The sequence below is a fragment of the Gracilinanus agilis genome, chromosome 3 (assembly GCF_016433145.1).
Source record: "Gracilinanus agilis isolate LMUSP501 chromosome 3, AgileGrace, whole genome shotgun sequence".
NCBI classification, from domain to species: Eukaryota; Metazoa; Chordata; class Mammalia; order Didelphimorphia; family Didelphidae; genus Gracilinanus; species Gracilinanus agilis.
The window spans coordinates 50,506,313-50,527,658 of NC_058132.1; the positions used below are offsets into that span (position 1 = coordinate 50,506,313).

The following is a 21,346-nucleotide window of genomic DNA, read 5'->3' on the forward strand; positions in this document are numbered from 1 at the left end:
CACTTTCCTAACTAAATTAATTTTTTGATGAAAATCTTCTAGGGAGAACATCAAGAATGAAAGCTTTTTTAAAGTGCTCTGAAGGCTTTATTTTCCTGAGAAAATATACAACCATTGGAAGGCATGAAAATTCAGACCTTGTTTTAAAGGTAAGATTCTCACACCCCCCCCCCAAAATGTTTCTATGTAGTATAGAATCCCGAAGATCATTTCCTTTAGGAATAGCATCCCCTCCTTTTTTTTTTTTTTTAAGCCCTCACCTTCCATCTTAGAATCAATACTGTGTATTGGCTCCAAGGCAGAAGAGTGGTAAGGGCTAGGCAAGGGGAGTCAAGTGACTTGTCCAGGGTCACATAGCTGGGAAGTGTCTCAGACCAGATTTGAACCCAGGACCCCTCCCGTCTCTAGGCCTGACTCTCAATCCACTGAGCTACCTAGCTGCCCCCTCACCCCCTCTGAACTACTAATTAATTCCTGAATTTAACTGTGTCTCAGAACATTTGCCTTTTTCCTGATTGAGGTGGATAGACTGGCCAGTGGGGACCCAGACTTTATTCCTCACTGGCAGGCCATGTGGTTGGCTCCCATTGCTTTAGTGAAATGTCCATTGAGCATGAGCCAGAGGAAAACGGGGGAGAAGATTTAGGTCTTTGATACTCACCATGGAGATCTCAAGTTCTCCTGACTTAAAACGGGAGGAGACGTTAGAGGGCATCTGCTCAAATTTCCTCATTTTCATAGAAGAGGCAGCAGAGGCAGAGTGTGAGACAGTAAAGGACTTGGACAAGGTCCGGCGGGGTTGGGGAATGAGGGTTTCAAGTATTAACTTCTCTGACCCTGAATTCAACACTCATGCCATGAATGGCCACCCTTGGGCAGTGCAGATGGGCTACTCTCCTGTACCTTTCAGTCTTAGAGAGTTGCCTGGAGCCCCGAGAAGTTGACTCATTCAGGGTCATGTGGCCAACACAGGCCAAAGACAGGGCTAGAATTCCCATCATCCTTTTTCCAAGTTTAGACCTCCTTCCGTTATGCCTCAGCTTATTTTTTAAATTTTTATTTTATTTTTCACCAATTACATGTAATAACAAATTTCCTTATAAGTTTTCCAAAAGTTATACATGCTCCCTTCCCTCCCCCCTCCTGGAGCTGGCAAGCAAGTCGATCTGGGTTATACATGTGTTATCATGTCAGAATCATTTTTTAAAGTATTTTATTTTTTCCTCAATTACATGTAAAAAACCAATTCTAACTTTTTTTTTATTTTAAACCCTTAACTTCTGTGTATTGACTTATAGGTGGAAGAGTAGTAAAGGGTAGGCAATGGGGGTCAAGTGACTTGCCCAGGGTCACACAGCTGGGAAGTGGCTGAGGTCAGATTTGAACCTAGGACCTCCCGTCTCTAGGCCTGGCTCTCAATCCACTGAGCTACCCAGCTGCCCCTTTAAAATTCTTTTAAAAAAAATTATAAGTTCCCCATTTTCTCCCTCCTGCCTACTCTCCCTCCTTTTCCCACTCCCTAAGAGGGTAAGCAATCTGACAGAGATTTTTTTTAAAACCCTCACCTTCTGCCTTAGAATAGATACAAGTATCGGTTCCAAGGTGGAAGAGTGATCAGGGCTAGGCTTTTGGGGTTAAGTGATTGTCTAGGGTCACACATAGCTAAGAAGTATCTGAGGCCAGATTTGAACTCCTGAAAGTTTTTGACACTTTATTATTTTTTGTTGTTGTTGTTAAATATTTCCCAGTTACATTTTTTAACTCTTACCTTTCTGTCTTTGAACTGATACTAATGATCAGTTCGAAGGTAGAACAACAGTAAAGGCTAGGCAATTGGGGTTAAGTGACTTATTGGGGTCACCCAACTAGGAAGTATCCAAGTTCAGATTTGAACCCAAACCCTCCTGTCTCTAGGCCTGCTTCTCAATCCACTGAGTCAGCTAATAGAATTTTCTTCCTTTCTTTCTTTCTTTCTTTCTTTCTTTCTTTCTTTCTTTCTTTCTTTTTTTTTTGTTTTTAAACCCTTACCTTCCGTCTTGGAGCCTATATATACTACACACACACACACACACACACACACACACACACACACACACACACAATATACAATANACACACACACACACACACACACACACACACACACACACACACACACACTATATACAATATACTATAATACAATACTGTGTATTGGCTCCAAGGCAGAAGAGTGGTAAGGGCTAATCAATGGGGGTTAAGTGACTTACCCAGGGTCACACAGCTGGGAAGTGTCTGATTTCAGATTTGAACCCAGGACCTCCTGTCTCTAAGCCTGGCTCTCAATCCACTGAGCTACTCAGCTGCCCCCAATAGACTCATTTTCTAAAGAAAGTCAAAGAAAAAAGTGAACAAGGAAAAGAGTTCAGTGAAACCATGAAGATTCAAAGAAAAAGGAAAGAATCACAGAGGATGAAATCTTCTTTATACAATGTGCATGACAGCATGAGTCATAGAATCGTGGAATAATCAAAGCTAGACAAGACCCTAGAAGTCATCTAACCCAACCTCATTTTTCAGATAAGGAAACTGAGGCCCAGAAAGGGGAGGTGACCTGTCCAAGGTGCCATAGCAAGTAAAAGACAGATTTGAGACTTGAGCCCAGATTCTTTGACCCCAGATCCAGTGTCCTTCTCGAGACAACAATGCCTGCCATTCATTTGCTTGGCTCTAATGGCTCTTCCTGGCTTTCTCTTCTTTCTGAGGCTCCATTATCCACTATCTGCACAGCCCATCAGGGAGAGGGGAGGTATTCCTTACCGACTGGAATTTGTGACTGTGCAGGACAGGCTTGTCTTGTTTTAATTAGACTGGCTCACGTGCCAATGGCACCTTCGAAAGCCTTCCAAATATTTTTCTCACAACAGCCTAGGAGGCTGGAGTGCAAAGATTATTAGCCAACTAGGTGGAAGATCTGAATTCAAAACTTACCCCCAGACACTTAGTAGCTGGCCAGGTGATTCTACCTCTCCTACTCTGTTTTCTCATCTGTAAAATGGGGGAAATGATAGCACCTACCTCCCAGGGTTGTTGTGAGGATCGAATGAGACACAATATTTGTTAAGAGTTTTGTAAGTCTTAAAGTACTTTATAAATGTTAGATATCTAGGCAGGTATGTAAAATATAAGATCTATCACAATTGATATTAATTAATAAAAATTGTTATAATATTAATATATACTATAGTACATGTAAGAAGATATATGATGCTCTATCTGATACAATGTACTATAATATATTACATGACATGATGTAATATAGTATAGGGGTAGCTAGGTGGATAGAGTGCTGGGCCTGAAGTCAGGAAGATCTGAGTTCAGATTTAGCCTCAGACACTGACAAGCTGTGTGATCCTGGGAAAAATGATTTCACACTGTTGCCTCGCTTTTCTCATCTGTCAAATGAGCTGGAGAAGGAAATGGCCAACCACGGCAGTATCTTTGCCAAGAAAACCCCAAATGGGGTCATGAAGAGCTGGACATGACTGAAACAACTGAATAGATAATACAATATGATATAATGTAATATAATATAACAAAATATAATGTAATGTAACAAAACCCATTTTACAGATAAAGAAAAGACTCAAATGGATTTGACCTTGATCAAGGTCCCACAACTTGTAAGAGAAAGGACTTGGACCCAGATTTTATGACCCTTAAGTCTATTTTTCATTCTATTACAGTGTAATATAATAATAATTACACCATGAGACTTCATTTTTTTTAACCCTTACCTTCCATGTTAGAATCAATACTGCATATTGGTTCCAAGCAGTAAGGGCTAAGCAGTTGGGGTTAAATGACTTGCCCAGGGACACACAGCTAGGAAGTGTCTGAGACCAGATTTGAACCCAGGACCTCCCATATTTAGGCCTGGCTTTCAATATACTGAGCCAGGCAGCTGCCCATCACTTTCTTCATTTGGGGAGGTTGGAGAGCACAAATTTATTAATTCACTGGTGTAGGGAATTCTGGAGTTGGAAACTTGCTCAGTCACTGCAGACCTGCAGCTGGTCTGTTGGGTATCTCTTAGAGTGTTGTCAAGGGTTGACTATGTCCAACTCTTGTTGGAAGCAGATTTTGAACTTTGGTGCTCCTGACTCTGGGACTCTCTGACCACCTCTATTATTACCAGTTACTAAAGTATTAAAAAGGCTTCCATCAAAGGCTACCTGACCTCCTGGAGCAGTGATGGGGAACCTTTTAGAGATGGAGTGCCGGGCCCCATCCCCACCCCCACCTCACCCCTATCCCCCCTTAACCCAGACAAGGAAGGGAGGAAGCACTCCCATTGGGCTGCTGGGCAGAGGGTGGGGTGATGGGAAAAAATGTCATCTGGCACAGTGGAAAAGGGGAAGGGAACGGTTCTGCTCAAGTCCCTCTGCCTTTCTAGTAATGAACTGGGGGGGAGAAGGGGCTAGGGGAGCAGTGCACATGCCCACAGAGAGTGATCTGCATGCCATCCTTGGCAACCTGTGCCATGGGTTTGCCATCACTATCCTACAGGGTCCCACAACAAGAATTGATTAAAGAGACAATGGCATTATTCCAAATAAAAAAACAATTGTTTTAATTAAAATTTTTATTTTAATTGTTCTGTTAAAAAAATACAGGGGCAGTTTTTCCTCTTTTCTCCTTTTCATAGCAGGTGGCAGCTTCTAGGCCAGGATGGGGAGCCATGCCCTTCTTGAAAAATAAAGATCAGTTATTCTCGTAGCTTAGGAGACGGTGACAGAGGAAAAGTCTCAGGGGCTTTCAAGATTGTGGCAGCCACCTAGGGATGCTAATGAGATGTTTTGAAATGGCAGCTAATAGGGAAATCTTTTTTACTAAACATCAGAAATTGAGATTCATTCTTAGCACGCAAGAAGGTAAGACAACATAGATGATGGAGCCTCTCAGTCTTAGAATGGAAAGCGGGGGACCAGCACCAACCACAAAAACACTGACATTTTTTAAAGTCAGTTTCCATTTTGGGGAAGAAGCAGATGGTGGTAGATGTGATATGGCCCTCTTCCTCTCAGAGACAGAGTTCTTCTTTTCCAATGTCTTCCGAAAAGACTATTAATGGCCTCACAGACCCATCCTAGGACAGATCTTTTCCTGAAGTGGGGATGAATTGGCAAAAGGAAATGCTATTCACGACAGCAGGAGGTTTGTTTGGCAAATGAGAAGCTGTGTTTACATCACGGTTCTCCCGTTGGTATAAGAAGAGCCAAGTGAAAGGGACCTCTCCTAAGATCTCAGTACACGCTCTCTGCTTGTCTCCCCTGATGGAAGATAAGCTCCCTGAGAGCAGGGACCGGTGCGTTGGTGTCTTTGCCTCTCCAGGGCAGACTCAGGAAGAGAAGGAACTGAACCAGCTGATGTATTAGTGCAGAAGAAGCCCACTTCTGATTCGTCTTTTTTTTTCTTTTTAAACCCTTGCCTTCTGTCTTAGAATCAATACTATGTACTGGTTGGAAGACAGAAGGATGGTAAAGGCTAGGCAATGAGGAGGGAGGGGGGTCAAATGACTTGCCCAGGGTCACACAGCCAAGAAGTGTCCGAGGCCACATTTGAACCCAGGATCTCCCATCTCTGGGCCTAGCTCTCAGTCCTCTGCCCCTTTCCCCTCTATGCCCAACCCCCTCCATCCTTCTTATTGCTGGTGGTTTTCCCTCTGTTGATTATCTCCAGCTTATCTTTGTTTGTATCTATGTCTTGTTTATACGTAGCTCTCCACAATCAGAAACTATAAGTTTGGTTTGGCTTTGGGAAGTGTTTTTTGGCCTTTCCTTATATCTCCAGCCCTTAGAACACTGCCCAGTGGGAAGGCGAAGGTCCTTTATGAATGCTTGTGGACTTGACCTGACATTAACTTTTTTTTTTTAACATTTATTAATAATCATTTTTAACATGGTTACATGTTTCATGCTCCTATTTTCCCCTTCACCCCCCGCACTCCCCCCACCCATCTGACATTAACTTTTTGTCCTCCTACACAGATTGCAATCCAACTATAATTTATTTATTGAATCATAGAGTTGGAGGCCATCTAGTCAACCTCATTATTTTAAAGTTTATTTCAAAATTGTTTATTATTTTATATTTATATCATTTATTTTCTTCTATTTTCTATTTATTTATATTATATAAATAGATGTCATATATTTGTTATTTTTTTAAATCCTTATCTTCTGTCTTAGAATCAATACTAAGTATTGGTTGCAAGGCAGAAGGAGAGTAGTAAGGACTGGGCAATTGGGGTTGAGTGACTTGCCCAGGGTCACATAGCTAGGAAGTGTCTGAGGCCGGATTTGAACCTGGGACCTCTTATCTCAAGGGCTGGCTTTCTATCCATTAAGGCATTGAGCTTGTGTCTCCCTCCCTACAATATACTTTCTATCATGTCATACTGTATAAAAGGCTAAGGAGGCACTTCTCAGTAGGCATGAAATCCAACTGCCTTCATTTTACAGATGAAAAATATGAGGCTCATAAAAATGAAATGACTTAGCCACAGTCATTTGGCTGGTAAGTATGAGAAGCAAGATTGGAGCTTAGGACTTTCTGACTCCAAGATCAGCCACACTGGATCTGCATATGATTATTATTATCAAAATAATAACTGGCATTTATGGAGAAACTTAAGGCTTACGAAACACTTTGCCTACCATTATCTCATCAGCTCCTCAAAACAATCTTTGTAGGAGGTTATAAGCAATATTATTACTTCCATTTTACAGGTAAGGAAATTGAGGCTCTAATGCCAGTAAATGTCAGAAGCAGGGTTCTTTCCAGATTCCAAATCAGAGCCTGAATTCTTTTCATGACATCATTCTGCCTGTTATCCTGTATTCATTCTTTCTTTCTTTCTTTTTCTTTTTTAAACCTTTATTACCTTCCATCTTGGAGTCAATACTGTGTATTGGTTCCAAGGCAGAAGAGTGGTAAGGGTAGGCAATGGGGGTCAAGTGACTTGTCCAGGGTCACACAGCTGGGAAGTGGCTGAGGCCGGGTTTGAACCTAGGACCTCCCATCTCTAGGCCTGACTCTCCATCCACTGAGCCACGCAGCTGCCCCCTCATTCATTCTTTCCACAAATAATCATGCTAAACTTCAAAGGGTTTTCAGTCTAATCATTGTGATGAGATATGAATCCAGATAAACAGAATACAAATGGAAATTTATTGAGTTCATAAAATGAAGACCAAATGCTAGATGACCGGAGTTGGGGAGTAATCTTTTCCACTTGGGCAAGAAGCATCTTCTCGGAGGAAAGGGGTTGTATTTGGGCATGTCTTTAATTAGGACTTTTCTTTCAGGGACAGTTAGGAACCTGCTCAGGTGTGCCGGAGGCTCACTAAAGCTGATTGCTAAATTTTCTGTGTGAGCATTTACATCTTAGAAATTGGCAAATGCTATAAATCAGGGTTTGATTTTTTGGAGGTGTTTGATTTTTGGGGGTTTTTTTGGTTCACATAAACTTAAGAAAGTGATGGAGAAAAATGTTAATAAAGCAGTTCATGGGAAGACTTGCCCCAGGATCACACAACTAGGAGGTGTCTGAGGTCATATTTTAACCTAGGACCTCCAAGCCTGGTGTTCAATCCACTGAAGCCACCTCATTGCCCCTAGCACACAGTAGGTGCTATTAAAATGTGGTGGTTCTTCAAAACCTTGGGAGACTTCTACTGCGATTTTAATTTCTAAAAAGTATATAACCGTGTTGGCAAATCTATGGCGTATATGCCATAACTTCCCCCTCTCTGTGCACACCTGAGGATGTTTCTCTCATCACCTACGCCTCTGCCCGGCAACTCAATAGGAGCACTTCCTCCTCCCTCCTGTGCCTGGGGTAAGGCTGGGGGTTCACATGCAGCATGTGAGGGTTGCAGTTTTGGCACTCAGTCTATAAAAGGTTCATTGTCACTGGCATACGCAGCAGGGACACAGCTCAAACTCCCTCCCTCTCCCTTCTTCTGAACTTCCCTGGGTCTACTAAGGATACCACCCATCCTCCTTCTAGTCACTACCGTTCACCGCCTTGGTGTCATTATAGACTCCTCCTTCTTGCTTACCCCCTAAATCCAGAGTCCCATCTCCTTAATCCCTTTGCTGCACATCTCTTTCATCAATCACCTTCCCTCTGCTCACACTCTAGTCCCTACCCTCATTACCCTCTTGTTAGGACTATTGAAATAGTCTTCTTTTTTTTTTTTTTTTTTTTTCCTTTTTAGCCCTCACTTTCCATCTTGGAGTCAATACTGTGTGTTGGTTCCAAGGCAGAAGAGTGGTAAGGATAGGCAATGGGGGTCAAGTACTTGCCCAGGGTCACACAGCTGGGAAGTGTCTGAGGCCAGATTTGAACCCAGGACCTCCCATCTCTAGTCCTAGTTCTCAATCCACTGAGCTACCCAGCTGCTCCTGCAATAGTCTTCTTTTTTTTTTAAATTTTAAACCCTAATATCTTTTAGATATATCCTTCTATATTAATTTTATTTGTTACAGGGCTAGGCAATGGGGGTTAAGTGACTTGCCCAGGGTCACACAGCTAGGAAATGTCTGAGGACAGATTCAAACCTAGGACCTCCTGTCTCTAGGCCTGGCTCTCAATCCACTGAGCCATCCAGCTGCCCCCCACCCTGCAATAGTCTTCTAATGGCATTCCCTCCACCCCACCCTGCCTCAAGTCTCTCCTCACTATAATCCAGCCTCCCCTCAGCTGCCAGAGTGATCTTCCTAAAACACAGTTCTGATCATGTCACTGTCCTACTTAGTAAACTCCACTGGCTCCCTATTCATTGCCTCTAGGATCAAATGCCACTTTAGATGTATCTCATCCTTTTCAAATTTCTATTTTCTGTGTAGATTTTTAAACGTATACAACAAGTAGTCCAGTAATACACATGCACATTTTGTAAATCCATAAATAGACATGTAGTAAAGGAGCATGCTCAAAATGGTTTTTTACTATCAGAGTCAGTCAAGAAGTATTTATTAAATGCCAACTATATGCCAAGCACTGTGCTGACTCTTTATAAATATTATTTCATTTGATCTTTATAACAACCTGGGGGTAGGGAAGGTTATTTTATTAACCCCATTTTATAATTAAGGAAACTGAGGCAGAGAGAGGTTAAGTAATTTAGCCAGGATCACACAGCTAGTGTCTGAGATCAGATCTAAATTTGTCTTCTTGACTTCTAGGCCACCTAACTGCCTAAGCTAAGAACTTGGGGAGGGGCTATTATTAACCCCCTTTTATAATTAAGGAAACTGAGGCAGAGAGAGGTTAAGTAATTTAGCCAGGATTACACAAGTAATGTCTGAGATCAGATCTGAATTTAAGTCTTCTTGACTTCTAGGCCACCTAACTGCCTAAGCTAAGAACTTGGTAGTACAAATAAATACAAGCAGGAAAAAAGACTAGTTCCTGCCCTCAGTGAGCTTATATTCTGATGTGGAAAGAGAACACTAATGGAAGCTGAAGAGGGTGGAGGGCAAATGTAGTAGCACAGGGGAAGGCATGGCAAAGAAAGTTCAGAGCGTAGCCTGGAGAAGAATGAAGATGCTGCTAGCTTTGTCAGCTTCTTTAAATGGAAGTTCTCAGAGGTCTTCAAGAGGGAGAGGCCATCCAAAGATTGAGTTCTAGGGCTGGAGTGAACCCCTTGGGATGAAGAACTTCTGGAGCCTGGTAGAGAAGTCCCCAGGGAAGAATGGAACAAGAAGAATGTATAGGCAAAAAAAAGTTTTAATAAGGGGCGACTAGATGGCACAGGGGTCTGGAGTCAGGAGGACCTTGGTTCAAATCTGGCCTTAGACACTCCCTAGCTTTGTGCCCCGGGGAAACACTGTTTGCCCAGCCCTTGGCTTTTTGTTTTATAGTTGTTAACAAGTCAGAAAGCAAGAGGTTGGTTGGTTGGTTGGTTGGTTTTTGAAGTTTTCATAGTCTGGTTTGACACCAAGCTAGAACTTACCTGAGGGCACACGGGGAATACACTTCGGAGGTAGAATTTGAACCCAGGTCCTCTGATTCCAGAAAGCGCAATTTTCACCATAACAGACCTCACAATTAATATTATATTCCTTGATTTGAATTGACACCTAAGTGTAGTGCTCTTTCCTCCACCACAATGCATGGAGTACCAGGCTTAAAGTCAGGAAAACTCCTCTTTCTGAGTTAAAATCCTGCCTTAGACACTTACTAGCTATATGACTCTAGGTAAGTCACTTAAAGCCTCAGTTTTCTCATCCATAAAATGAACTAGAAAAGGACAATAACAAACCACTCCAGAATCTTTGCCAAGAAAATGCTGAATAAGTTCCTGAACAGTCAGACTAAACAACAACAAATCCCTCCATACCACTTTGTCCATCCACTAGACATGCCCCTGAGGTGTGATCATCTCGATTTTTTGCGTCAGCCCCTAAACTCAGGGAGATGAGACATCCATATAAGGGGGGGGGGTAACTATAATACAGAAGATTATATCATCTGGACAATAGTAAGATGCAAATTGCTTTGGGAACTCTGAAGGATAAGAGTATTGCTAAGAAGGGATCAGGGAATGCTTCCTGAAAGAGGGGCCATTTAGGTTGGGCTTTATAGGATGGGGAGGAATTTAGCAAAGGGGGAGAGGCATTCTAGGCATCCAGAATAATTTGAGCAAAGGTATAAAGTTGGAAAGTATAGAATGATGTACAGAGAACAGAGAATAATTCAGTTTGGCTATAGAAGACAGTGCACGGAGAGGCGCAAAATGAGATAATCCTGGAAAGGTAGTGTAGAGATTAGATTTTAACCACTAAAGAATATGAAATCATTTCTCCAAGATAACATCGTTTATTAATGGGGGATATACTATTCCCATGAACAAAGAATGGACCTTTTCTCCAGGCTTCTTCCATTAAAAAAAAAAAAAAGACTGAGGAAGTCATCAGTCCTGCCTCTTGCTTATAAAGGGAGTTGTGTCTTCTTTCTCATTGGCCAGACAGCTTGACCTTAGGACCTCCCCAGACAATTCCCATTCCTGGATGCCTCAAAAGAGAAGGTGGACTTAGAGACCTCAGCTCCTCCTTCATTACTTCATCACAAGGGAGATGGGTCTTCATTCATACATGAAAGAGGCCACGACAAGTTTTCCTTCCTCTTGAAGGGAAGCCTGAGCCATCGAAGTTCAATAGCCAGAGCTGGCCACCTTCCCTTTCCAAGGAGAGTTCTTGTTTTCACATAAAGCAGAAGCAGGTCTCTTCCCTGCCTTTTAACAAAAGAAGCCCAGAGAGAGATGTCTTGAGTCCTGGGAGGAAATCACTTTCGTTTGGCAGCCAGCTGACCTTCAAAACCTGAGGTTTAAGAAGGGTTTCATATAGAAAGATTTCAATTCAACTTTAATATTCCTCATTAGGGAGAGGTAGATTGTAGAGCTGCTTAAATAGCAGGCAAAACAGTTTGAATGTTAATCAGGAGGCAATAGGAAGCCGCCGCTGAACATTGTTGAGCAGAGAAATGAGGTGATCAGATCCGTGGTGTAAGAAAATTATACTAAAATTATTCCTAAAATCCCATCTCTTATGGGAAGTATTTGCCAGCCCCTTACTTCTAGTTCCTTCCCTCTGTTAATTCTTCCCTTTTTTATCCTGTACATAGTTTGCTTTGCATATTTATTTGCATATCATCTCCAACATTAGATTGTAGGCTCCTTGAGGGCAGGGATTTTTTTTTTATATCTATTGCTTTACATAGTGTAGACACTTAATAATTGTTTATTTTATCTATTTATTTATTTGTTTATTATTTCTAGCAGTGGATTTGGAATTAGGTTGGAGGGGGGAAAGAAGGCCAATTGGGAGGTTATTGCAATAGGAAGATGGTGATTAAAACCTGCACTAGGGAGATGTTAGTGGAACTTAGACAGGAGGGGATGGATACCTGCAATAATGTGCTAGTTAAATGTGGGACATCTGGTTTTCTGAAAATAGACAGCTTGACATACTTTTAAGTTTAATCTGCATTGTTGCCATTTTCTCCATCACTTTCTTTCTTTCTTTTAAACCCTTACCTTCCGTCTTAGAATCACTAAGCAATGGGGGTTAAGTGACTTGCCCAGGGTCACACAGCTAGGAAGTGTCTGAGGTCAGATTTGAATCTAGGACCTCCCGTCTCTGGGTCTGACTCTCAATCCACTGAACCACCCAGCTACCCCCTTCTCCATCATTTTCTTAAGTGTAGACAAACAATAAATCAAGTCCTGATTTGTAGCAAATGGGCCAATATCCCAGGTGTAAATGTCTACACTGAAAATTTAACAATTTGGTCTTACAAACACCTTTGAGCTGGCTAGAATTCCCTGGATATAAAGGACCTGGCCAAAATGAAACCGATAGCACTTGGTGGCTGATTCCATAGGAAAACTAAGGAAGAGAAAGTCAATGATCAGGCCTTACATTTGAAATAATTTATAATTCAGCCTATTTCTGAATGAAGCAGCTTTTTATAATGGTATTACAGATGCTTTATTCACTTCCTTAATAAGTCCTGGCTGTCCTCTATCATCTCATTAGTAGATAAGTCAAGTTCTGGGCAGTTTTATCTAGTGGGGAGACTCATCAGTGGAAAAGACATCATATGAAGTCAGACTGCCTCAAAGGACTATGGAGCATTTTTTTTTAATTTTTTTAAAAACCCTCATCTTCTCTCTTAGAATCCATACTAAATATAGGTTCCAAGACAGAAGAGCTACCGCTGGGCAATTGGGGTTAAGTGACTTGCCCAGATTCACAACAGCTAGAAAGTATCTGAGATCAGATTTGAACCCAGCACCTCCTGTCTCCAGATCTGACTCTCTATCCACTGAGCCACCCAGCTGCCTGTGCCATAAGACATTTTCTCAGTGACTGATGGGGCAATCCCAACTGTAGTCATATAGATGTGTGGAAAGAACAGTCGTAGCCTAGAAAATGGGATCACTAGCGTAGCCTTGTGGCATTAGCTAAGCTAGCTTTGAAGAGGCATCAGACTTAACAGACTCAAACCAAGGTTAGCACATAGAGAATCAACAGAGAGACCTCCAACCCAGCAGGAAACTCCAGGAGACGCTGATAGTTTTGTAAAACAGAGGGATAAGAATTTTTCCTTCACACATTTGCCCAGGCCACAAATATTCCCCACTTGAATGCTTCTCCTTATATGCTCCCCACGTGAGTCTGCTCTTCCCATTAATGGCACAAATATTTGTAAGAGAGTATGGGGGAAATCCGGCCTCAGACACTTACTAGCCGTGTGTCTCTGGGCAAGTCATTTCACCCTGTTTGCCTCAGTTTCCTCATCTGTGCAATGAGCTGGAGAAGGAAATAGCAAACCACTCCAGTATTTTTGCCAAGAAAATCTCAAATGGGCAAGTCATTTCACCCTGTTTGCCTCAGTTTCCTCATCTGTGCAATGAGCTAGAGAAGAAAATGGCCAACTCCTCCAATATCTTTGCCAAGAAACCTCCAATGGGATCTTGAAGAATCAGACATTGAAGAATCATTTGGATGACAAGAACAAAAATGGGAGAAATGCTTGATAACTACTTCTCTTACTGTGCTATTTAATTAGATGCTTTTATACTTTTAAATATATATACATACACACACACACATATATATATAGGACACTAAAACACAGAATTTGAGAGCTGGGAGGGATTTTGGAATATAGATATTGTTTAAAATTAGGAAAAGGTTTTTTTAAAAAATCAAACCTTAGTAAAACAATTACAAGCACAAAAGAAAAACAGTCCCTGCCCTCGTGGAACTTCCATTTCAGTTGGGGAAGCAAGAGCTGAAATGGACTAAGGAGGGGAGAGATGGAGAGTTCAGAGAATCAGGAGCTGAACTGAGTTAAACATGAGCATGGCATTATGGGCAGTTCCTCAAATAGAGATTCTGAGCATGATGGCAACTGGTAGGGAGGCATGGAAAGGTGGCTAGGACTGAGATGAGCCACATTGGAGATGAGAGAGTAAAGCTGAAGGGCCTAGAAGAGAAACTATCAGAGCTGGGGAGGCCCCGTAGAATACAGGATGTCAGGGCTGGGGGGGGCTGCTTAGAACACAGAATGTGAGAGCTGGGAAAAGACTTAAAACAGAATGTCAGAGCTGGGAGGGGCCTTTGAACCCAGGATGTCTAACGTGGAAGGAAATCAAGAACAAATAGAGTGCAACAGACTCTTCTAACATGGAATACTGGAACACAGAGCATCAGAACTGGAAGGGCTCATCCATTCTAACCACCTCATAGTACAGAAAAGAAAACTGAGTCCCAGAGAGGGGAAATTCTTTGCCCCAGGCAACCCTTCAAGCTAGGCAACAGCAGAAGTGGCACTAGAACTCACATCTCCTGCATCCATCTGGGATGTTTCCCACTCCTCCCATCCAGGCTTTTTAGCATCCTTGGATTTCAGAGCGTGGTTTAACAGTTGTTAGAAGCATCAGAAGTGAAGAGACAGGACGTGGCAGAACCAAACAGTGATGTGTAGAACAGATATCTTTGCTAGGCTGCAGGGACTCCAGGGAGTTCATAACCATTGCTTACAGGATTTAAGCATTAAAATGAAATTTCTGATGCTCCCCAGAGAACCGAATAATCAGTGCTAGTGTTGCTGGTAGAAAAGTGTTTAATGATGATAATTTGGTTTTGTGAGTTATTCCAGGCTTTTTGGAGGCTTCTCAGAAAGAGCCTTTATTACTGGTCTCTCTTACCTACCAGGGAAGGGGTTGAGGATTAAGGGGAGGAGGGTCTGGAGTGGGAACACAGAAAACAAGGGAAATAAGGGGAAGACACAGAGTGATTGCTCAATGTCTTGGTGCTGTGGCAGAAGGAAGACAAAGGGTGCTGACACCGGTTGTCCAGATGCTCCTAGCTTTTGTATTTCAGTTGCTCCTTCTCTTTAGTTCATGGAGGGGTGGGTAGGGGGCAAGCTTGGGGCCCATCTCCTTTACCAGGGTAGCAACTGATTGTCCCAGCTGGGGCAAAAACCAGTCTCCAAACGTGGGCAGCCACCAAAGCTTCCAAGACTGGGCTTGGCAGAAGCTGGAGCTGTGAATCTTTGGCAATGATTCCTGATGAGCAAATACAGATGGTGACTAGAAGGGCTCCCTAAGGAAACAATATTTCCAACTTTCAGATAAACTCTTAAATAGACCATTTTTTCAGGCAACTCTTTAACATTAAAATATCAGGTTCTAGGGGCAGCTGGGTAGCTCAGTGGAGTGAGAGTCAGGCCTAGAGACAGGAGGTCCTAGGTTCAAACCCGGCCTCAGCCACTTCCCAGCTGTGTGACCCTGGGCAAGTCACTTGACCCCCATTGCCCACCCTTACCAATCTTCCACCTATGAGACAATACACCGAAGTACAAGGGTTTAAAAAAATATCAGATGAGGTGACCTGTCAAATCATACCCCAAATATCCCCAAATGTTAGCTATGACAATGATGTTGATGATGATCATGATCATGATCATGATGGCAATGATGGTGATTAGTGGCAGAGGAGTTCTCATGTTTCAGTAGAGGTAGTCTTGACACTAGGACTTCCTTGTGTTGTTCCATTCTCCTTCCTCCAAAATTGATCCTGAGGGGGCAGCTGGGTAGCTCAGTGGACTGAGAGTCAGGCCTAGAGATGGGAGGTCCTAGGTTCAAATCTGTCCTCAGACACTTCCCAGCTGGGTGACCCTGGGCAAGTCACTTGACCCCCATTGCCCACCCTTACCACTCTTCCACCAAGGAGCCAATACACAGAAGTTTAAGGGTTTAAAAAAAATTAAAAAATAAAAAATAAAAAAAATCAATCCTGAAAGCCAAGGATGGAGGAAGGCAATTTTGAGTTTCTGAACACATATCTTTGTTCCAGAAATGAAGACTTCCCTCTAGCATGGTGTTCTTAACCGTTTCTGCGTCATAGACCCTTCCTATGGCAGTGTCTGCCGAAGTCTATGGACCCCGTCTCAGAAGAATGTTTTGAAAAGCATAAGATCAAATATAGAGAGTTCAAAAGGAAGCCAGTTATATTGAAGGAGCTATCTACCCAAATATTTTTGAAAATTCATGCACCCTCTGAAATCAGCTCCACGGGAGTGCAGAGAACCCTGTTAAGAACCCTTAGTGTAATGAGAATATGCAGGCCAGGCAAGATAAGCCTCTCCCTTTCTCTCCTCCAGGAACAAAGGGACAGAAAACGTTGAGCATCCATTCTCCCAAAGAAAGGAGATGATGCCTCCTTTATTAGAGGGGACTGCAGTAAATATCTCTCTCCTACCACACAGGCAGGGCCAGTTAGGAGTATTATCCCCAAAAGGAAGTTGCCACAGTACATCCTCTCCAAGCCCTAAGGCTAGAAGTGGCCTCAAAAGTCATCCAATTTAAGAGCCTACAATGATGGACCCTGGGAGAGTAAAGGACTTGCCCAAAGTTCCCCCAGGTAGTAAGCATTCAGAAGCGAGATTTGCACGCATGTCCTTTGACAGCAGATACAGTGTTCTAAAGCTACATCAAATTAAACTTAACCTTCCCCCTTTTCTCATAAAATGATTCCTGGTTTGCTGGCTAACAGTCTCGCCTCCTTTTACTTTGTTCTCTCACTCCCTGGCGCCTGCTCAAAATGTTCATTTGGAATCAAAGAACATTAGATTTGGAGAGTCCCTTGGGGCATAGAATGTCAGAGCTAGAAAGGGAGCTTGGAATACCAATATGGCCAAGTGGAAGGGACCTCAACGATAATGAGAACTGGCATTTTTATAGCCCTCGAAGCTTTGCAAAGTACATTGTACAGACATTATCTCATCCAAGCCCCACGGCAACTCCGTGAAATAGGTTCCATGGGTAGGAGGATTAGAGATGAGGAAACCAAAGTGCTAAAGGGTTAAAAGATTTGCATATTTTATGGTCATAGGCAGTTAGGTGGTGCCATAGTGCACAGAGTGCTATGCCTGGAGTTAAGTAGACTCGTCTTCTAGAGTTCAAATCCAGCCACACACTTACTAGCCATGGGATCCGGGACAAGTCATTTAACCCTTTTGGCCTCAGTTTCCTCATCTGTAAAATGAGGAGGATAAGGAAATGGTAAACCAGTTGAGTATCCAAGAAAACCCTAAATGAAACTATGCCCAAAGGGCTATAAAAGACTGCCAGCCCTTTGATCCATCCATACCACTGCTGGGTTTGTACCCCAAAGAGATAATAAGGAAAAAGACTTGTACAAAAATATTCATAGCTGCACTCTTTGTGGTGGCAAAAAACTGGAAAATGAGGGGATGCCCTTCGATTGGGGAATGGCTGAACAAATTGTGGTATCTGCTGGTGATGGAATACTATTTTGCTCAAAGGAATAATGACCTGGAGGAATTCCATGTGAACTGGAAGAACCTCCAGGAATTGATGCAAAGTGAAAGGAGCAGAACCAGGAGAACTTTGGACACAGAAATGGATACACTGTGGCATAATCAAACTGCTTGAACACATGGGTTGATGGGGATATGATTGGGGATGTAGATGGTAAACAATCACTCTAGCGCAACTATCAGTAATATGGAAATAGGTTTTGATCAATAATACATGCAAAACCTAGTGAAATTGTGTCAGCTATGGGGAGGGAGGGGGGAGGCTTGGGGGAGAGGGAAAGAACATGGAAAAATATTCTAAAAATAAACAAATAATAAAGTACAGATCAAAAATGAAAAAAAAACCCAAATGGTGTTAGGAAGAGTTGAACATGATTGAAAGAATGCTGAACAATAATATAAAAAGTGAATTTCAAGTAACATGGAAAAGAGGAGAATTAGCATTGGAGGCAATCAAGAAAGACCTCAAAGACTCCTACAGAAACAGATGCCCTGGAAAAACAAGCCTACCCAAATTCTGTTCATCCTTATAAGGCTCCTACCATTCAGGCAAATGAAAGGATGTCTAAGCTTATTAATAATAGCTCACATTATATAGCGCTAACTATGTGCCAGGCACTGTGCTAAGCACTTTACAATTATCTTAGTTGATCCTCACAATAACCCTGATAGGTAGGTGCTATTATTATCATGTTGTCTTAATGGTTGAGGAAACTGAGGCAGACAGTTGTTAATTGAGTTGCCCAGGATCACACAGCTAATAAGTAGTCTGAGGCCAGATTTGAACTCCAGGTCCAATGCTCTATCCACTGTTCCACCTAGATGCCTCACTTTACAATTTATTAATTATCCCAGCTCACATTTTGGTAGCACTTTATGGTCTTTAATGCCCTTTTGCATAGAGGGACCCTATTTGTATCACACAATCACTTTGTGTCATTCTTGCCAATATTTCCCCTTTTCACAGATGGTGCCATAGAACTAGAACATGGCCACATGCTCATATGATAGTCTTTTCTGAATCCCTGGTCGTTGTTCTTCCTGTGTTAGCAGCCTGCCCCCACCCCTCAGTGTTCCTGTTCTTTGGTTTATTTTCTGAACCTGCTTTTTGCCTTTCAGTATCCAGATATTGACAACCATCACGCTCTGATTGAGTTCAATGAAGAAGATGGTAGCTTCATTCTTCAAGATTTCAATTCCCTCAGCGGAACCTTTGTCAACAACTGCCACATTCAGAATGTAGCCGTGAAACTGAAACCAGGGGATGTCCTGCGCTTTGGAGCTGTAGGGCTCTCCTATGAGCTGATAGTGGAATTCCTACCTCATTCAGTAAGCCTTGTCTCTCTCCCCCTCCCCTTGTACTAGATGAATGAATAAATGAATGAATGAATGAACGAAAAAATGTATGGATCCCTTGCTAGGGGCCAAGTGCTTTACTAAGAGTAGGAGAATGCAAACACAAAAATAAATACTGTTCCTGCTCTCAGTGAGCTTATGTTCTTATCACAGGGAGAGAAGGGAGGCACCATATGTAGAGGAATGGTGGCCAGGAGGTCTATTCTGGTTTGAAAAGTTCCTAGGATGATGAGAGGGAGCCACAGAGGATGAGGTTTACATATCCCTTCCAGAAGCAATGATAGAGTAGATGGAATTATGGTTCTAAAATTGCAAAAGGGAGGGGGAGGGAAAGGTTCAGGGTTGATGATGGGCATAAAAGAGTTAGGTGCCCCAGGATTTGGTTTTGGGACCTGGAAGCATTTCAATGGATGAGAAGTCCAAAGAGTGATTGATAGGGAGCTTAGCAGGGACTGCATCGTCAATATATTAGCAGACTCTGTCAACTAAGCATCAGAATATGTAGGAGATGATCATGGGAGGAGACAAGACTTCTATGAAGGAATATCAAAGGAAGAGAGTGGCTGAGGAGTCACCAAATCCATGGCATGATGAGTTGATCTTTGGGATAGTCGGTGGGCACACCCTTCCAGGAACAAGAGAGTATGCTAATATGGGTTTGATTATTGAACCTGGAGCAGAAGTGGCATATTGGAGAAGGGAGAAGTGAAGGAGAGGGTGGTGGATACACACAACCAGAGGGAAGGTGGCATCAATGGCTGGATAGACAAATAGGGGAAACGTTGCGTGACCTACTGGTAAAGGGGCTAGTTGACAGGGCTCCCCCTTTCTCACTGATCCAGACAGTTTAACCCCAAGGGAAAAGACTTTGTATTTCCTTCCATTGATATTCTTTTGTTTTTTGTTTTTTAACCCTTCTCTCTTTGACTCAATACCAAGTATTGGTTTCAAGACCAAAGAGTGGTCAGGGCTAGGCAATGGGGGTTAAGTGACTTGCCCAGGGTCACAAAGCTAGGATGTGTCTGAGGTCAAATTTGAAACCAGGGCTTCCCTTTTCTAAGCCTGGCTCTCTATCCACTGAGCCACATAGCTGCCCCCTCCATTAATATTCAAAACCTGATAGAGTTTGTTTTGAGCAGCATTATAGTTTCTGGAGGATTTGCCATTTCCTTAGTGTGGAGCAGTGAGGGCCCAGTTAAGATTAGATAACATTCTTTGTAGTTAGCATGGTTGATTTTCTTTAGCTCTCTTCAGCAAGTCTGAGCAAGAGCAGAGGAGATGGCTGCTGGGAATGGAACAGGCTTAGGGCTTCTCAAAGGTTCTGACACTGGAAGAAATGCATGCTATAATATACTAGGAGAGTATGATTGCATAAAGGAATTTCAGAGTTCTTTTCATGAAAGTGAAATATTTGGGGTGATGTCAAAATCAAGAGTGTGACTTCCCCTATAGGGAACTGAGATAGAATGGAGGAACTCATGAGAGTTGAGGTCAAGAGACTGGGCAGCTAGTGTGCTATTAACAGATTAGTATTGTGTGTCTACACATACCCCCAAGCTAGAGATAAAAAGGCAAAATGAAGTAATCTCTGCCCTCAAAGAATTTACATCCTATTGTAGGATTCAACATATACACAACTAAATATGCACATGTACACACATATATGTGTGCATGTGTTACATACACTCTTTTCTGAGCTTAGACTTTTTTTTTAAACCCTTGTACTTCAGTGTATTGTCTCATAGGTGGAAGGTTGGTAAGGGTGGGCAATGGGGGGGGTCAAGTGACTTGCCCAGGGTCACACAGCTGGGAAGTGGCTGAGGCTGGGTTTGAACCTAGGACCTCCTGTCTCTAGGCCTGACTCTCACTCCACTGAGCTACCCAGCTGCCCCTGAGCTTAGACTTTTAAAGAAAACCGTGTGCACTTCCTTTCCTTTTGCCCCCATCTTAATTCTGAGGTCTGGTTTCCAACATCATCACTCAATGAAACTTTGTTCTCCAAAGTGATCTCTTAATCACCAAATATAATGGCCTTTTCTCCATCCTCAACTTTCTTGATCTTTCTGTAGACTTTGGCATTGTCAGACACACTCCTTGATACCTTCTTCTCTTGAGGTTTTCATGGCAATGGCTCTCCTGTGGTTCTCCTACCTGTTGGACTGTTCTTTCTAAGTCTCCTCTGCTGGAGCTTTTCAATCAGCTCATCCATTTTAATTGACTGTAACTCCCACAGTTCTGTCATGGCCCTGTTTCTCTTCTCCCTCTGCTATTTCACTCAATGGTTTCATCAGTTCCCATGGTTTAAACTTTCATCTCTACGTGAATGATTCTTAAATTTATTTGTCTAGCTTTGACCTCTTTCTAAGGAGGTCAGGCTCCAGACTCTCATCTCCAACTACCTATTGAACATTTTAGACTGGATGTATCATAGACAGCTTAAACTCAACATATCCAAAACAGAACTTATCTTTACCACCATAACTGTCTCTCCCACACCTCCAGGAAACCCTCCCCTCTTCCTTCCTTCCTTCCTTCCTTCCTTCCTTCCTTCCTTCCTTCCTTCCTTCCTTCCTTCCTTCCTTCTTT

General features: G+C 42.5%; 1 protein-coding gene across 1 annotated transcript in view; it reads left to right on the plus strand.

Annotated features, from left to right (window-relative positions):
• Window positions 1-21,346, plus strand: part of FHAD1 (forkhead associated phosphopeptide binding domain 1) — a 190,767-nt gene that overhangs the window by 9,288 nt on the left and 160,133 nt on the right. Inside the window, exons 2-3 of the mRNA XM_044668682.1 lie at window positions 43-149; window positions 18,524-18,733. Coding sequence (XP_044524617.1) covers window positions 43-149; window positions 18,524-18,733 — 317 coding nt within the window. The remainder of the gene's footprint in view (window positions 1-42; window positions 150-18,523; window positions 18,734-21,346) is intronic.